Source organism: Myotis lucifugus, unplaced genomic scaffold, assembly GCF_000147115.1.
Source record: "Myotis lucifugus unplaced genomic scaffold, Myoluc2.0 scaffold_97, whole genome shotgun sequence".
NCBI lineage: Eukaryota > Metazoa > Chordata > Mammalia > Chiroptera > Vespertilionidae > Myotis > Myotis lucifugus.
In genome coordinates this window covers 1,028,160-1,046,521 of record NW_005871145.1, presented here as the reverse complement: position 1 = coordinate 1,046,521, position 18,362 = coordinate 1,028,160, and the positions used below count along the sequence as shown (strand labels likewise).

General features: G+C 41.0%; 2 protein-coding genes across 13 annotated transcripts in view; one reads left to right on the top strand and one right to left on the bottom strand.

Annotated features, from left to right (window-relative positions):
* CTNND1 (catenin delta 1) overlaps window positions 1-4,122 on the top strand; it is a 47,089-nt gene extending 42,967 nt beyond the window's left edge. For 5 of the 12 annotated variants that reach the window (XM_006091878.3, XM_006091877.3, XM_006091866.3 and 2 more), the window contains 3 exons: window positions 152-214; window positions 1,098-1,201; window positions 1,985-4,122. In XM_006091878.3, the coding sequence (XP_006091940.1) occupies window positions 152-214; window positions 1,098-1,201; window positions 1,985-1,996 (179 nt within the window). In that variant the 3' untranslated portion in view covers window positions 1,997-4,122. Of the gene's footprint in view, window positions 1-151; window positions 215-1,097; window positions 1,202-1,621; window positions 1,964-1,984 lie in introns of those variants that run through there. The other 7 variants (XM_023756564.1, XM_023756562.1, XM_023756563.1 and 4 more) reach the window with 3 other exon arrangements.
* Window positions 4,123-15,533: 11,411 nt separating this feature from the next.
* On the bottom strand, window positions 15,534-16,501 carry LOC102419922 (olfactory receptor 1009). The gene has a single exon (XM_006092037.3). The coding sequence runs from the start codon at window positions 16,499-16,501 to the stop codon at window positions 15,542-15,544; it is 960 nt and encodes a 319-aa protein (XP_006092099.1). The 3' UTR covers window positions 15,534-15,541.
* Between the last annotated feature and the right edge of the window lie 1,861 nt (window positions 16,502-18,362).

Genomic DNA, 18,362 nt, shown 5'->3' with positions numbered 1-18,362 from the left:
ACGAGGGCTTTGTTTAGTGCCTGGCACATAGTGAGTACTCAGTAAAAATTTGATAAGAGGGATGAAAGACAACCAGAGAGCAATTTTTATGATGAGTTTAGATTTTGAAAAGTTCGGTTTTTTAGTTGGATAACTTTCTGTCTTCATATAGATAAGAAACCTGATCGGGAAGAAATTCAGATGAGCAATATGGGGTCTAACTCAAGATCATTAGGTAGGTGATTAATTCCTGCCTATGGATATGGAGTAATATTTTGTTGTGATGAGTAGAACTGTCTGACTCTGCAGTGTTTTCTAGCACCCTCACCATTACCATTCTGGAAGAGCATTGGCTGGACATTGCCATTTGGAAATTTAATGAAACTTGATCCATCCACTTCCACATTCCCACTTGCTCAAAGTTAAAAAAAAATCATCGTATGCATCCCCCATTCCTGCAGAAACTAAACTGTTACTCACGGCCTTTCATAGTCTGATGCTGGCTCCATCTCTCCATGTGCTCTGTTTCAGCCCACCTGGTCTAACTTGCTCTTTTATTTCTTCACTCTATACTTCCTTGATTTTGCTCATGTAATACCTCTTACTGGAATGTCCTTCCCATTTTTCCCACTTGCCTTTCTAAATTCTCTCATCCCCCAAAACTTAACTGAAGTCCTGTCTGCTTTGTTAGGCCCTTACTAACTGTGGCAGCACACCTCATTCTCGTTCCTTATAGACAGACCTATCTGTCTGTTTAGCTTTATTAACCCACAGGATGGGGTAAAAGTAGGTTTACAGTTGTGAGTACATGAAACACAGAGTTTATTCTTTTTTTTTTTTTTTCCAGAGTTTATTCTTGTATTATTATTTATTTATTATTGCATTATTTTCCATACCAACAACTAAACCTACTTTTACCTACCCTGTATTTCATATATATTGTCTTCCCAATTAGATTCAAGTTCTCTTTAGGTCAGGGGCCACCAGACCTTAATGCCTTTCTGGAGCATTTGGCAAAGTTCAGTTCCTAACAGAGGCATCTAATTCACACTTAATCTGCTTAATATATAGTATAACCTAGAGAGGGATATCATGTTTCTGTGTGCTTCTTTCTTTAGATAACAACTATTCCACAATGAATGAGAGAGGGGACCACAATAGAACACTGGATCGATCCGGGGACCTAGGCGAAATGGAGCCATTGAAGGGAACACCCCTGATGGTAAATTTTCTATGTACTGTTGTCCTTCTGCAGCGGATTCTGTTTTGAAGCCTGCATGTTTGTGAAATAGAGAAAAATACCCAGTGAAAGACTGCATCCTCTTCTGGTAGGGGCTTTTGGGAAAAGTAGGAAGTTTTGACTCCTGTTGGGATTTCTTGGGCCTTTATGCTACGATGTTCGATCGAGATGGGGGCAGGAAGACTATAAATGTGTTACTGACATGACTAACACTAACTGGTCTATTCATATACATTACTTTCTTCCTGTTCCTACCTGTGTTTTCTTGAAATCTTGCCCTTCTCTTACTATTATCCTGTTTTGCTTGAGTTTACAGATGTGGGCATTATCCCTAGATCTAGCACATACTCACACAGTTCCTATTTCCTTATTCCCATACTAACAAATTGCATGTGTTCACAGCAGGACGAGGGACAGGAATCTCTCGAGGAAGAATTGGATGTGTTGGTTTTGGATGAGGAGGGGGACCAAGTGTCTTTGCCCCCCGTGGTATGTTCTCTAGCTACCCCCAAGATCATTGCTGAGGAAGGAGGCCCTGTGTGCCAGCGGTTTGCCAATCATGCTGATCTGATCAGGCCAGAGACACTAGTCTCAGCCATGTGGTGCTTGGGGTGCTTTTCTGTGATTGTTACCTAAGAGGCTGGGGCAGGCCGTTGGTGATCTGATTCTCCATTATGTGCTACTTTCCTCCTTCCAGATTTGTTCAACTGACTTTTGGTTCTCCTTACAACCCTATTAACATCTCCTTCTCTTTTTTTCTTACAGCAGAAGATTTAGCATCACGATCTCCACTACATCTGGGCGTATAATATATGTACTTTTATTTTTTGGTGGACTGATAATTTTCCCCTTTCTTCGCTGGACTATTGTGCCAATCGCCAGGCTGCCTGCCCTAGTAGCCCTAAGTGGCTGCCTTCTTTCCATCGACTCCTTCTTCCAATGAAGCTTAATCGTTCCTCCTCCCACCCCAGATCCTCTCCAGTTGCTCCCAAGAACCCTGACTCAGTTGTATGCATATCTTGAGAAACTGCTGCAGATTAGCTCTTTCTGCCAGCTCTCTCTGGAACTCTTGGCCTCTGCGGAGGGAGAGAGAGAGAGAGAGTGGGAGTCTTCATTGGAAGCCGTGGGAAGAATTGGAAGTCACATGCTATATATGCATTATACAGCAATCTGATAAACTGATGATTCTTAATAGAGATTTTTTTTCCTGGTGGGGAAGGGACTTTTTGTTTTGCTTTTGTTTTTTTGATGGGAAGTGTGAACTCTTCCTTATTTCTATTGGCTATTTTTGAAGCAAAGAAGGCTGGCAACATTGGCACATACCACCTGGCAAGGGCCCTTGAGTAAGTGAAGGTCTCCTAGAACTGAGATTAAGAAACCTGGCTCTCCTCATCTCCAGTGCAGGGACCATCAGCGACTTACAGACTCCATCTCTTCTCCAAGCCTCGTGACAACCTGGGGTGCTGGCCACTGCCCCTTACCGAGGCCATCCTAACTCTCCTCTCGCATCTTATCATAATGTCTGCTAATTTGGCTTTGCCATTTGCAAGAGGCTGTAGAAAGAGGAGGATGTGTCCAGGAAGACTTTGGGTGAGAAGGAGCAGAAAGGTGTCTTCTGGGGAGGAGAAGGAACCTCTAGGAGCAGCTAGTAGGAATGTACATGAATCAGTCTGAAACTGGCAGGAAGCTTCAAAGCTGGCTTCCCCCTGCCCCATTCTCCTTTTCCCACCCATATAGCCCTGTCCTTCCTGCCTCCTCCCTGGATTGGTTAGTTGACTAAAGGACTTGATGTACATACTTCTGCCCCCTTTACCCTAAAAGGTGGGGGTCGACCCTGGCTTTGCCTCTTCTTTGTGCCTTTGGCCTGGGATGCACCTCCTCCTTCCCTTCCATGTGCCTTTCTTTGCCTCTGCAATTTCTTTTCTCATGATTTTGCAAATTACATTTTGTTGATTTTTATCCACTATTGGCCCTAAATAGAAAGAAGAGGAGAGGTGACCTAGAGACTCAGATTCTCCAGTGGGAATTCGTGTAGCCTCTAATTTCAGCCATAGCAAGCTTTTTGCTCAACAGTATATAATTGGGATTTTGCAAAAATCCTGTTGTAATGATAACAAAATGAGGTTTGTGGGAGAAGTGAGTGGTATGACTCTTATTCCTTAGTTGTCCAGAGTATACCATCATCTCTGAAGGGGTTGCAGGGAATTCATGCCTGCCCTCCACCTCTAGATAACTCCTCCTTTCATTTTAGTGTATATTAGCTGTTTGGGCTAGAGGAATCAGCTGCTATGCTGGTTGATTTTTTTTTTAATCCTTTTCCTTACTTGCCTTTGACTCCTCCCCTTAATCTAAAAGCTCTGTTCAGTGCAAACTGGAAAACTTCATCCTTCTCCTCTCTCCCCTTCCCTTATATATGGAGGCTATGGGGTAGGAGAAAAGTGCACAACCCATTGGCCTCTTCTCCTTCCTCTATACATTAAAATCCCTTATTTCCCCTTTTTTGTCTTCCCATTTTTTCCCCACTCCTTTTCTGGCAAAAGGAGCCTTTTCCTTCTTTGACCCTAAGAACATACTGCACAGGGGAAACTGCCCCCGTTTTTGACCTGGCCCACTCTTGGTTTTTCTTGTCCTCTCTGCTCTTTTGCTGGTGCTCTTTTTATTGATGGGGTGTGGGTAATAGAACAGCCATGGGCTTTTGGGGACCTTTAACTGTCTTCCTCCCCCTCCCCCCGTTTATAGAAACACTAAAAATTCAATTCCAGAGAACCAAAAATTGCACCTTCCCACTGAACACTACTAAGGGGCATGTCTTCTGCTCCATACCTTTTCTGTTTTTCTTTTTCTTGTTAATGCTTTTAAAAACAAATGAGTTTTTTATATAAATAAAGTTTTTAAAGTGTGTATTGGGGGAGTCTGTGTCATTTCTTCACTTCAAGCTCCTTTTCATCTAGGTTACTTTTTAAAAAAAATATATTTTATTGATTTTTTACAGAGAGGAAGGGAGAGGGATAGAGAGTTAGAAACATTGATGAGAGAGAAACATTAATCAGCTGCCTCCTGCACACTCCCCACTGGGTATGTGCCCGCAACCAAGGTACATGCCCTTGACCAGAATCGAACCTGGGACCCTTGAGTCCGCAGGCCGACGCTCTATCCACTGAGCCAAACCGGTTAGGGCTAGGTTACTTTTTATGTATTGGTGTGTGTTCTTTTTCTCTCCAGAGCACCAAGAAGGGGGTTGTACCAGGATGGATTTATTTTGAGCTCAATCTCAACTTTATCAAGCAACATTCTTTTTAATTGTATATGAAACATTTTCCCTCTGAAGATTCTTAAAAATTAAATGTGACTAAGTAGAGCCTGGGAAGCTTATTGCTAACTTAGAGATAAAATGAAGTATAAAGAGTTAATGACTTCCTTAGTCACTGGGGTTTTTTTGCAACGTTGACAAAACCAACATTTAATAAAGCCCATTGCAATACAAAGCCCTCTCAAACGTAACATTTATGAGTAGAAGATTAGAAGCTACAAACTCCACTAACCTTCTAGTAATTATGAAAATATAGGATTAAAAGGCTTATGTTTAGAAATAAAAACTGGGCTATCCTGTTGCTTCACTGGCTATCTGCAACCCTTTAGTAAGAAGACAAGGGACAGGCCTGTGGCTTCCTTTGTGTCCTACCAAATATGTGGGTGGGTAGCAAATATTTGTTGTATTACCAGGGATTGTCTTTACTGCAGTGATCAGGGATTAAGACCTGTGGAAAGAGACATTTTTTCCTGGGGTCCATATTTTCTGTTTTATAATAAAAAGATGAGAATTTATGTAAAATGTTTCTGTATGCCCAATCTTTAGATTAAAAAAAATACATAGCTGCTTCTGATGATGGTCATGTCTCAATTTTGTTGAATAGGTCTTGGGTATGAAAACTTTCTTGGGCTAGGAAATGTAAGCATTATAACTGATACCATTTAAAGTTTGATAGTTTAGTTTTAGGTTAGAAGGATGAAGTACAGAACCAAAAAGCTATTAAGAGTTTGCTTTCCAAAGAGGTTTGGTAGCCATACCTAAGATAGTGGTTTTTTGTTTGTTTTAACCTATATAAATACCTAGTTGCTGGTGAATAGAGTGGACTTTATCATATTTTTTATTACTGGCATTGAGCTCTATACAAACCTTACTCTTCTCTCCTCTCCCTGGGTTGGTTCATTTGTTTTATTCAACAGATATTTACTGAGCATCTTCCATATGCTAGGCATTGTGGATGTTAGATTTTTGAGACTGAAACATCCACAACAATGCCTAGCATATAGAAGATGCTCAGTTTTTCTGGAAGAGGTTATAGGTTATGCTCAACCACTCTTCTGCCCAAATGAGGCTTTTATGGTGAACATGTGTGTAAAACAACCAACTGTAATGAGTTTTGCTGTGACGTACTTTCTGACAGCCACCTTAAAACTATGACCTTACTTGTCTACTTGTTCTTTCTTGCTGAACTAATGCACTTTGTTACAAACTGGAAACATTTCACCCAGGAAGAACAAGGAGCAGTCTTTCTCATTTTGTCTATTTTTATATCTGAAGTATAGGGTAATAAAGGTTCACCTTGGTATTGGCATAGTTATAGACATACTAGATACAGCCTGATAGATTTGCGAAGTACCCAAGAATTACCAGGTTTCCCATGTTCTATTTCCAAAAATTTGACTCAATTGATGGGACTCAGGATTTAAAAAAAAATTTTTTTTAAAGAAATCATCACTGAGGGAAAGACAGAAACATCTATGTGAGAAAAACACATCAATTGATTACCTCCTGCACTCAGGGCCTGGGCCAGGGAGGATCCTGCAACTGAGGTACATGCCCTTGACTGGAATCAAACCTGGGACCCTTCGGTCCGCAAGCTGATGCTGTATCCGCTGAGCCAAACCTGCTAGGGCAGGATTCTAAAATCTTGTAAGTCACCTGGTTTATTCTAATGTGTGTGGTTAGTTGCAACTTGAGACACTGATCTGGTGATTTGCTTAAGCTTCCAGCCTCTAACGGAATCCAGCATAACTGGCTCCAACTCCATTGATAGTGGTGTGCGGTGATGACCAAGTAAGGGAGAATTCTAGAAGGAAGAATGTCTGTCTCACAGGAATGAATTGCTTACTGTAGAATTTGAGATAATAGTGATAGGCTGATGTGTATCTTGTGAGTTGGAGAAACTTCTTATCTTACAAATTATTATGTAGGTAATGCCCAGGCTGCTAAGAGGTGAAGCTAGTCTTTGATATGAGGCCCTCTGTGGCATAGAGACTCCCCTGGAGTTGCTGACTTGGACTAAAGTGTCACTTCTGGCTACAAAGGGTACCTCAACTAGGGAGCCAATGAAGTTGTTGGGAACTTAAAGTCACTCCCAAGGGACAACCTACCTCAATAAATAAAGTACAAAAAAGTAAGAAAAGAAGGTGTAGGAACTAATTTCTTTTTCATGTAACCTTATGACCTCTTAACTTTCCTGTTGGCTGTCTCCCTTAAAATATTAGTTCTTTGGCAGATCCACCCAGAATTTAGTGGCAGACATAGGTGAAGAGAAAGGCTGGAGGAAGTGAGGTAGGAAAAGCATTGGTGAAAAGAATTATTTTAGTCTGTCCACATTATTATATTGTTGACATGAAAACGTCCAAACCTGAGAAAATTTTTTGTAAAAATTTATTTGAGGCAAACAGGATACACCTGGAAGCAAGATCTCAATAGACTGAGAAAAACACTTACTAGAGCAGCCGTGGGCAAACTACGGCCCGTTTGAAATGAATAAAACTAAAAAAAAAAAAAAAAAAGACCGTACCCTTTTATGTAATGATGTTTACTTTGAATTTATATTATTTCACACAAACACTCCATCCATGCTTTTGTTCCTGCCCTCCGGTCCAGTTTAAGAACCCATTGTGGCCCTCGAGTCAAAAAGTTTGCCCACCCCTGTTCTAGAGTGACAGTTTGCAGTTTCTTTATGCATTTAGAATTAAGGAGGGAACCTAAGGAAGAATAAATGAAGGTGGGGGATTCCATTATGTGCTCCCTGGAGGGTGGTTGTACATCCCAGGGTCTGAAAAGGATTCCTCCAGGATTTCAAAGGTGTGTTAACCTAGTAACACAAGAACAATGGACCTTTTATCCTGTTTAGATAAATCCTTTACTAAAGTTCTAGGTCTATGGGCATGACTACTCACATGACCTCCCCAGTTAGGAAATTATGATCAGATCACCCTGTGAGGTTGCTTTCTGTAGAACCCCTTTCTCATCCACAACCTCCTGACATGTGTTTCTCCTTTTATATTGTATGAAGTGATCAGGGCCAGCTATCCACAAGTGGATTGAATCAAGAGCTTTATACCTGTTAGTAGTAGGAGCCGTAAGTATCATAAGTACATGGCAACTAGCTTTTGGTTTCCTTTTAGTTCAGAAAAAGTTCTATACTTCTCTCATATTCAAGTCTGTTATTGAAAAGGACAGGTTCTTCCACTTTGAGGATATAGAAGGGATTACTATATTGCTGCCTCTCTCCAGATATCTCTTGTGCTAATGGACAAAGAGTCTGAATACCTTAAGTCATTTGTGCCTGAGGAAAAGAAAAAGAAGTATGAGATATCCATGGTGACATGGCAGACGCTTAGTCTGCTCTGGTCTTCACTTTAGTCCTCTCTTCGCCTTTTGCGAACTTTGGACTCTGGGCCTTTTTACAACCCACTCTGTTATCAGAATCAAGGGTGGGGGCAGTGTAGTGTGTGTAGTTGGAACTCATTCAGGCTTCTGTTTTTGGCATTGTGAAAAGTCCTTTTAGCAGAAACGAGCTCCTGGAGGTAAAATGTATTTATCAAAGAAACTTATGTACACATTGCTGAGTAAACATAAAAGCAAGGAATTCAGATTTTCAAAATGAAGTGAAAATGACTCCTAGGAAGTAAGCAATGGCTAAAGCTAGCCTTTGCTCAACTTTTGCCAAACTCAGCAGACTTTAAGTGTTTACTCTAGTGACTCACAAGGTATAGGAAACAGAAAAAGAGGAATCTGGCAGGTGACTTGAGGTAAAACTGGTATACCCTCAGTATTAAGGTGAACAAGAAACTGTAGAAGGGAGCAGCAAGGAACATACTTGTCTCAACCTTGGTGATAGATGGAAGGAAAAATGATACAGTATCTTCCCTGAGAATTCATAACCACAAGATGGGCCCTCTGAGAGTTTCCCCAAATTTATACTACCTGTGTGATCCAGAATATCTTACCTGGGGAATTTACAGTGGTACTCAGTAGGTCATGCCACCAGGTTATTTCCAGAAGCAAATGTTACCCTGTAAGGCTTCAAAAATTATAAGATGCACAAAGAAAGAAGGCATCACGAGGGAAAAGGGAGACAGAAAAGCTGATCCTTAGATATTTCAGATGTTGGCATTGTCACACAAACTATGAAATAATATTTTGGCTCATGAACTAAAACAAGTTTGAAAATAAGATGACAAAAACAACTCCTACAAAAACCCCAGCTGATTTTGAAAAAAAGCTTTTTTGAATTAGAAATGAAAAATACAAATTTGAAATTGAAGGGGTACTAGTGAGTTAAAAGATAGTTCTCAAGAAATCCAGAATATAGTCCAGAGAATGAGCAGAAGGAAGAATGGAAAATAGCACAGAAGTTGAGTTGTGGACAATAGAAGGCAACAGAGAAGATCTAATATATATTATCTGGAGCTCCTGGAGGAGACAACAGAAAGAAAGAACAATATCCAAAGAGATAGTGGCTGATAAATTTTCAGATTTGGTGAAAGGCAACAAAACCTCAGATTTAGGAATCCCAATGAAGTCCAAGCAAGATTAAAGATGATTCATACTAGAAACATCAAGGTGAAATGCAGCTTATGGAAAGCAGCCCAGACAGGTGACTTCTTAGCATCAACAATGAAAGACAGAGAACAGTGGAATACTGTTCTTAAAAAATTCTTACCTTTTATCCTGTTAAGAACAAAAGAACTATTATGGAAATTGACACTTAGTAAAACTTTTTTTTTTTTTTTAAAGAGAGCTAACTAAAGACATTTTCAGGTAAAAGCAAAGTTTGCCACTCAGAATGGGTCATTCTACAGGATGTTCTTTTTTTTTTATTTTTTTCTTTTTTTTTTTTTGATATATTTTATTGATTTTTTACAGAGAGGAAGGGAGAGGGATAGAGAGCCAGAAACATGGATGAGAGAGAAACATCGATCAGCTGCCTCCTGCACACTCCCCACTGGGGATGTGCCCGCAACCAAGGTACATGCCCTTGACCGGAATTGAACCCGGGACCCTTGAGTCCGCAGGCCGACGCTCTATCCACTGAGCCAAACCGGTTCTGGCAACAGGATGTTCTTAAGGCAGAGGAAAATGATCTCAAATGGAAAGTCAGATGTAAGAAGGAACGCTGAACAAAGGTACTGATAAATAACGTTGATAAAAGTAAGTAAGCATTAACTGGAAAAGGCAGTGTGTAATTTGCGGGAGGGGAATTAAAATATTGGTAAGTTGTGATTAGAACACTGATTTTCATGTTCTTATATTCAGGAAGAAATTAAAGATGTTGATTAACATAAGACTTTTGTGGTACTAAATATACATAACCACTAACAAATAGAGCACTCCTGCCTTGGCCAGGTGGCCCCCTTGGTTAGAGCATCATCCTGATGTGCCAGGGTTGCAGGTTTGATCCTGTCAGGGCACATGCAATAATCAACCATCGAATGCATAAATGGGTGAAACAACAAATTATGTTTCTTTCTTTCTCTTTCTTCCCCCCTCCCCCTTCCTCTCTGTCTAAAAAAAAATAAAAAATAAAAAAATAGGGCATTCTGAACAAGTAGAAAAGGAAGAAGGCAAGAGAAGGCTGAAGGGACTTAGAGCTGGTGCTGCCTCTGATAGACCATGCTAGGCTCTAAGGGCACCAGTTGCAGGAGATGAGGAGATGAGGAGCCTATATCTATATCACAGTACTAGAGCATAGTATGTGGCAAATGAAGTAGATATGTGCAGAAAAGGAGGAGTGAAGTGTAAGAAGGGGCAAAGAGAACAGGTTCAAGACAAGTTCCATTATAGCAAAGTTAAAATTTAAATAAAAATTGCTAGCTGGTATGTGAGTTGGTCAACTGACTTAAAGACATGTCAGAACAACATTATTTTCATATCTTGTGGACCAAATTGCTGACTCTTTGAGGACAAAGTCATAGGAGTGGCCTCATCATATCCTAACAGAGCTTGACCCAGAGAAGGGCTGGGTTAAGGCTGAGGGCTGCCTTTTGACATGAAGGAGATGTATCTTTTTTTTTTTTTTAGGGACTAGTGGCTTTAGAGAAGAGGTCAAGGGGGAGCATTGGGCTGTTCGAGCTCAAAGCTGGGTCATGATCATCTCGGCTCTAAGAGAGGCTTTCTCAAGGATTTTACTTCTGAATTTGGATTTTTCGTAAAATCACATGGTGACACACATCTGCAATTGACATTTGTCTTTTTTTTCATTAAATTTTTTTTTCATTTTCTTAATTCTTAAAAAATTGTTTAAAGTATTACATATGTCTCCTTTTTCCCCGACTGACCCCTCCCTGGCCACTCCCACCCCCCAGGACAAGCCCCCACCACCCCAGTGTCCGTGTCCATTCGTTATGCTAATATGCATGCATACAAGTCCTTCCTATACCAAATTTTACTTTCATTTCAGTAGACAAGTAACCGTTTTAAGTTACCTCCTGGTACTGCTGTCTGCCAGCCAGGAGTGTTGCAGTAGGAGTGTTACTTCTAAATATGGCAATGTTTGTGTAGTTACTTGAACATTTTATTGCATATTTGCCCTTATTCATAAAAGCATAGTAGAAAATGAAAAAATACGGTTTGATGTTAATGATTTTACGGTTGAGATAAAGGAAGATATTTTTCTGCCAAAAACAGTAAATTTGATGCTTACTGAATTTAAGCAAGTCTGACAACTGTGTTCAATTATAAAAGAAACCTACAAGATTTAAAACATATGTACAAAATGCTGTAAAGATGTTGCCAAGGTTTGTGGCTGAGAGGTAAAGTGTGTGGGGGTGTCAATGTGTGGATCTTTACAATCAGGTATAGTGGAATCTTATTTTGATATACTGATTTTATTTCTGGTAATTTATTTTTAACCCAGTGATGCTTGCCCCTCTTGGCAGCCACGCCTTGGGTGGGTTCATGGCAGCATAGAGCAAATACCAAAGAAAGGTCAATCCCTGGCCTTAGAGGTTTAAATATGTTTTGGAAACTCAAAACAGAGACAAAACTTTTATGATAAAAAGCTTTGAACTTTAAAAACTAGAACCATGGCTCTGGCCTGGTAGCTCAAATCTGGATACACCAAGGTTGCAGGTTTAATCAGTCAGGGCCATACCAAAATCAAGCAATGAATGCATAAATAAGTGGAACAACAAATTGATGTTTCTCTCTCTCTCTCTCTCCCCCTCCCCTCTTACTTCTCTCTATAAAATCAATTTTTAAAAAAGTTGATCTGTTAGAATGAAGACACAGTTTCAGGAGATCTAGTGTGGACACCCAGAGTCTCTATTTTTCAAAAGCTCTCAGATGGTGACAATGCCACTTGTCTAAGGAAAACAAATGTGTAAATACCTATTCATTCATGTATTGAACAGATGTTTATTGAGCTCCTACAATGTGCCAGGCACTGATCTAGACATTGAGGATACAACTGTCAGCGGGACAGGATGCCCCTCCTCAGAATGTCCTTTATAGTTTTACTAGAGGCACAAAATTCGTGCACTGGGAGGAGGGGGTGTGTCCCTCAGCCCAGCCTGCACCCTCCCCAATCTGGGACCCCTTGGGGGATGTCCGACTGCTGGTTTAGGGATTGGGCCTAAACCGGCAATCGGGCATCCCTCTCACAATCCGGGACTGCTGGCTCCCAACTGCTCACCTGCCTGCCTGCCTGATCACCCCCTAACCACTCCCCTGCCAGCCTGATCAATACCTAATCACTCCCCTGCTGGCGGAATTGCTCCCAGCTGCCCTCCCCTGCTGGCCCGGTTGCCTCCAACTGCCCTCCCTGCTGGCCCGGTCACCCCCAACTCCCCTCCCCTGCCAGCCTGGTTGCCCCCAACTCCCCTCCCCTGCAGGCCTGGTCCCCCCAACTGCCCTCCCCTGCTGGTCATCTTGTGGTAGCCATCTTGTGAACACATTGGGGTGGCTATCTTTGACCATATGGGGGTGGCCATCTTGTGTGAGGGCATGACGGTCAATTTTCATATTACCTCCTTATTATACAGAATAGAAAGATTCATGAAGTTGAGGTGAATAGCAGTGGATAATCTATTAATTAAAATTACACCACAGAGTCATCTCATATGCACATTTAACTTTTGTATTTTTTCCCTGACTTTCATGTTTTTAAAATGCTTTCCTTTTTGTGTGGTTTCTTATTCTTCCTTCAGGAGTGTATGTGTTTGGGTGTGTACCAACTCTTGGGTGATACATTATAGGGTTTAAACTCAGATAAGATCACTCTTAGCAAATGCTACTACGTTGTGCATTATTTAGTTTTTAAATTCAAAGTAGCTTCAGGCAACTGTCAACTAGCCATCTCAAAGTTAGTTATACTGCTTGTAGAAGTACCATGAACATTCCATAGAGGTAGTTCAGCACAGGCGAGAGAAGTTTTAAAACTTCTACCCAAAGAAACAATCCACCTCAATTATGTAGAAACATGAGTTAACCAGCACCTTATTTCTGATTTATTCTAGTGATGCTTTAGAAACCCTTACAGATGATGGTCTAACCAACTGCCCAATTGGCCAGTGACAGAGACAAAGCGGTGTATTCACTGAATCACATTTAGTTTTCCTTTCTCGAGGTGCAAAAGAAGGCTCTGTTCTCCAGCCTCCTTTGTAGTTCGGTGGAAAGCATAAGACTGGTTTCAGGTTAATAACATGAGGGTTGAAGTGCTGTGAGCCAACCTCAGGCCTGGTAATAAGAAATGCTTTGACCTTCTTGATCATTACCCCCACCATTAAAATCTCGGCACAGATTGAGACGGTGGCATTGTCCACATGCTGATGGATGAATATAGTTGCCCTGCAGAGTCACCTGATCAGTCTCATATTTAACTGACTGAGGTTTATTAGTCACTGTAGCATAAGATATATGATTAATACATATATGGTCTGCCTACTAACCCAGTAGGGCCCACCACAATATGTTACACCTAAGTGCTTCATAAATATTTTTACAGATGAATGAATTAGATTAATTTTTACCAAGTAGCTTCACTGTAATGTTCCAGTCTTGACCTCTCTTGTGGGCATGTTCTAAAAACTTTGCTTATGCATTAAAGGAATAGGGAACACCGGAGGAATTTAGAAAATATTGGCCGAAAGAAAGAAGATGAAATGGAGGAAGTCTCACACTCAGCTTCCTGGAAAGGATTTCTTTAATTATTTGATTTTAGAATAAAGTATCAAAATTAAACATGACATCACAAAAGTTTTGGAAAATTTTTGAGAAAAATAGAAAAACATTTTCCCATGATGCTATCACTCTAATACAACCATTATTTACACTTTTGAGTGTTCTTCCCGCTTCCCCCCTACCCCCCACTTATTTTTTATTTTTTACTTTTATTATTTCAGAGAGGAAGGGAGAGGGAGAGATAGAAATATCAATGATGAGAATCATTGATTGGCTGCCTCCTGCATGCCCTCTACTGGGGATCGAGCCTGCAACCCTGGCATGTGCCCTTGGCTGGAATGGAACCCGGGACCCTTTAGTTCACAGGCTGATGCTCTATCCACTGAGCCAAACCAGTTAGGGCGCCACTCATTTTTCCCACATTTCTGCAATCACTCTAGGGGTTCTGGCTGCTGTTTTCCATGTGATCATGTAGTCCTTCCTCACAAGCATAATTTTTTTAAGTGGATGTTTGTTTGTTTTTTAAAATATATTTTTATTGATTTTTTTTTTTACAGAGAGGAAGGGAGAGGGATAGAGAGTTAGAAACATTGCTGAAAGAGAAACATCAATCAGCTGCCTCCTGCACCCCCACCACTGGTGATGTGCCCTCAACCAAGGTACATGCCCCTGACCAGAATCAAACCTAGGACCCTTCAGTCCGCAGGCCAACGCTCTATCCACTAAGCCAAACCAGTCAGGGCACAAGCATAATTTTTAGTGGTTCTATCATCGTCCATCTGGGGGATGAACCATTTCATCCTTTTCCATCTTTGAACAGTTAGGTTGTTTCTAATTTTTATTTTGTTTTCAAAAATGATTCTGTGATAAACTTGTTTTTGTAATAGGATTTTCTGTATTTAGAAAAATTTAATTTGAATCTGAAAGAAGCCTTTTCAATGATCCACAACTCTCAGGGTGAAGCTGACTCAGTTCAGATTGGGACTTCGTATTCATGTAAGAGCATGGCTTCCAGTCCAGTGTTCAACCCCCAAGTTAGGTCAAGTTCAACTTCTTCATTTGTGTAATTCTCTAAATCACATATACTCACCACATTTCATGTATATTTAAAGATGTTCATGCCAAATATAATATTTTTGAATCAGTTTCCTAATCACAGTGTCTTATATAATGCTGTAACTGCCCAAATCTCTCTCTCCCCCCCCCCCCCCCCCGAGAATAATGAGATGTGTGCATACATCTGGCTAGAAAACATCTGTATGTATAAGGAAAGGTCTCTCTTGATCCTGAGGTTTTATTAAATGGAACATCTCAGTAGAATATAGCAGCAATAAGAAATAAGGACAGTTAATCCCAGTCATCTTTCTTTTTGGAACAGGAATTAAAAAACGGAGCCACTTGTAGCCTAGCCTATCCCCAGTTCACTAAGTCAGTGCAAAACAGAAAGAACTGTGCTGGCCCTTGTCTGATATTTTTGAAAGCTAGGATGAGCTCCCAATAAAAGACTTAACTTGTGGCTGTGGTGTAATTGAAATTTCCTTGGTTTTGCTGTGGAAATTCTGATGTCAAACACTTATTCTCTCACTAACTGTATGACTTCAGGTAATTAATTTATTTTCATTGAGTCAAGTATCCTTCATTCATAAAATGCAATCATCATAACAATGCTGCTTCCCAATACGGTGACAAAGATCCAATATGATAATGGATATAAAGATACTTTAAAAACTGCAGTGCTCTTGACAGAGTATGGTATTTGCTATTTCTTCTTCACTTCTTCCACCTCCTTCAAAACCATGGCTACTCTTGGTTAAGTCAATGTAGAATGTGATTTGGAAGATGTTATGCCTTTCTCATGCCAACAAACAGCCTTGCAAGGCTCAGCAGGGACAGATGTCGACCTGGAGCTTCCTCTGCAGAGCATCCTTCACCTCCTTGTTTCGGAGGCTATAGATGAAAGGGTTGAGCATGGGAATTACAATGGTGTAGAAGACGGACACTACTTGGTCACTGGTATCACTAGTGAATCCATGAGGCTGAACATATGTGAAAACCACGGTGCCATAGAAAATGGTAATGGCCAGGAAGTGGGAGGCACACGTGGAAAGGGCCTTCTCCCTCCCAGCTGCTGAGCGCATCCTCCCAATGGCCACCAAGACCAAGCTGTAGGAGGTGAGGATGACTGCAGCAGGCACAAGGGTAACAAGAGAAGAGAGGATGTAGAGGACCACCCTTGCTGTGGCTGTGTCGGCACACGCCAGGTGGAGAAGAGGTGGGATGTCACAGAAGTAGTGTGTCACTTGGTTGGGCCCACAGAAAGGCAGGGCGAAGACATTCCCAGTCTGGAGAGCGGAGTTAACTCCACCCAATGCATAGGAAGCAGCCACCAGCTGGAGACAGGTCCCCGTGGTCATGACAGAACTGTAATGGAGGGGTCGGCAGATGGCCATGAAGCGGTCATAAGCCATGGAGGCTAGCAGGAAGCTCTCAGCTGTGACGTGTACCACAAAGAAGGTCAGCTGGACCACACAGCCCTTGAAAGAGATGGACTTATCAGAGGCCATAAAGTTGACCAACAGCTTGGGTGTGACCACAGAAGAGTAACAAATATCAAGGAAAGAGAGGACACTGAGAAAGAAATACATGGGGCTATGGAGACGGGAGTCTGTGAGGATGAGCGCCATCATCCCCAGGTTGCCCACCACTGTCATGGCATAGATGAGCAGGAAGGCTCCAAAAAGAAGCTCCTGGAGGTCTGGATACTTGGAGAATCCCAGCAGGATGAACTGGGTAACTGGGGTGTAGTTGCCACTGGCAAGGGCTAGTTCTCCAGGTGTCATCTACAGAGGTGACAATTAATAATCACCCAAACAGTATTACTCAAACATGCCCACCACTGTGCAAGTTGGAATGAGGGAGAACAGCCACAAGAAGCTAAAGGGAAGTATCATGCTATAGTGGGTAGAACATGGGCTGTGAAGTCAGGCTGACCTGCCTTAATTCTGACTATGGCACTAACTGGTTGTGTAACCTTGGATAAACTATATCTATGAGCCTTAGTTTTCTCATCTGTGGAATGAAGAAAACATGCCTACTTCTCAGGGTTGCTGTGTGGCCTGAAAAAAAAAAGTAAAATATTTGAATGTGTGGGACACAGCAGGTGATTGATAAATGTAAAGCTTCCTTCCCCAATATCTTATGCCTGTATTGACAAATATGCTTATGACTCTATTTGATAATTCATTCTTTCTTTTTAAAAATCAAGATATCATTCACATAAGATTCATCATTAAAAAATGAATAAGTTAGTGGTTGTTAGTATATTCACAAGTATGCAACCATCCCCACTACTTAATTGCAGAACATTTTCATCACCCAAAAAAGAAAACCCCATACCCATTAGTAGTCATGCCCTATCATTTTCCACTTCCTCACCCCCTGGCAACCATTGATCTACTTTCTGTTTCTGTGGATTTGCTTATTCTGGACATTTCATATAAATAGCTTCATATAACATGTGACCTTTTGTGTCTAGTTTCTTTCACTTAATGTTTTCAAGGCTCATCTATGTTGTAGTATGCATCAGTACTCATTTTGTCTTCTATTTAAACTTCAAGGCAGCCCCTCCTCTATATCATAATTATTTTGTCCTTTGATAATCTAGAGTTGACTGTCACCTGTGATATCACCCTCTTGGAAATGATGGTTTAGTGCTTGCTTGACTATCTTCCACTATTTTTATCCATAGGAGTACTTGAAATGCCCTCCCTCCCCATACTTTCCTCTCTATTCTACACTTCATCTCCTTCCTCTTCAAGATACATCCTGAAATCAGTCCTAGGAAAACCTCACCGACCTCTTCATCCATGTCAAACAGTTTATCTAGAGGACAAGGAGGAAATGTAGTGCCATTTTGCAGAAGAATATGGAACAGCCTTGTTTCCACCGGTTGTCACAGGAACAGGGTATGACAGAAAGAGCACTTAGAGTGACTGAATGGAGACCTATTAGTTCTGGCTCTGTTGCCTAAAATTAGCTTTGTTACCTTGGACAATTCTCCTCTATCTGGGTTTCTGCTTCCTCATTGGCAAAGTCAAGGCTTGGTATGGAAGACGTCTAAGATCACATCTGGTCCTGACAATCTGACAGGGAGTGAGTGCATCTTCCCTGAACTTCCTGTGGATCTTTGTGCCAGTGTAGTCCCAGGCAACACAAAAAGAATACATGTGAATTTGTCTAGTAAAAGGAGACTCTACACCTGATCGTAACTGACAAGTTTAGGAGGGTCTATCCAGCTCACAGGATCTATATGAGTACCTTGGCCACTCAAATATTTTGTCCATAAAACAGGAAGTTCTGAGAAACATTGTTAACATAAATGAATAGACAGGAATACAAGGAGTTTTTTTTAAAATGATAATGCCATCAATTCATTGAACTCCTTGTTAGTTAATGCCAAGAATCACATAGTGATATAGCATCAAAAATTACTTTAAACGCTCCATCACTGGTCAATTTGAGAAGATCCTCCCTCCATTTTGTTGAAAGATTCTCATCTGACTTAAAAAGGATTTTATAGGCAGTCGTTAAAGTAATTTACTTTTTCAGCACCTATTTATGAAATTATCTCTGTGTGGGAGCCTGGAAGTTTTGTAGGCTGGTGAAATGACATACTGAAATTCCAGATGGGTTAGAAGCCTG

Excerpts from the sequence above, each read along its gene's own strand:
- LOC102419922 (XM_006092037.3), bottom strand. The coding sequence starts at position 16,501 with ATGACACCTGGAGAACTAGCCCTTGCCAGTGGCAACTACACCCCAGTT.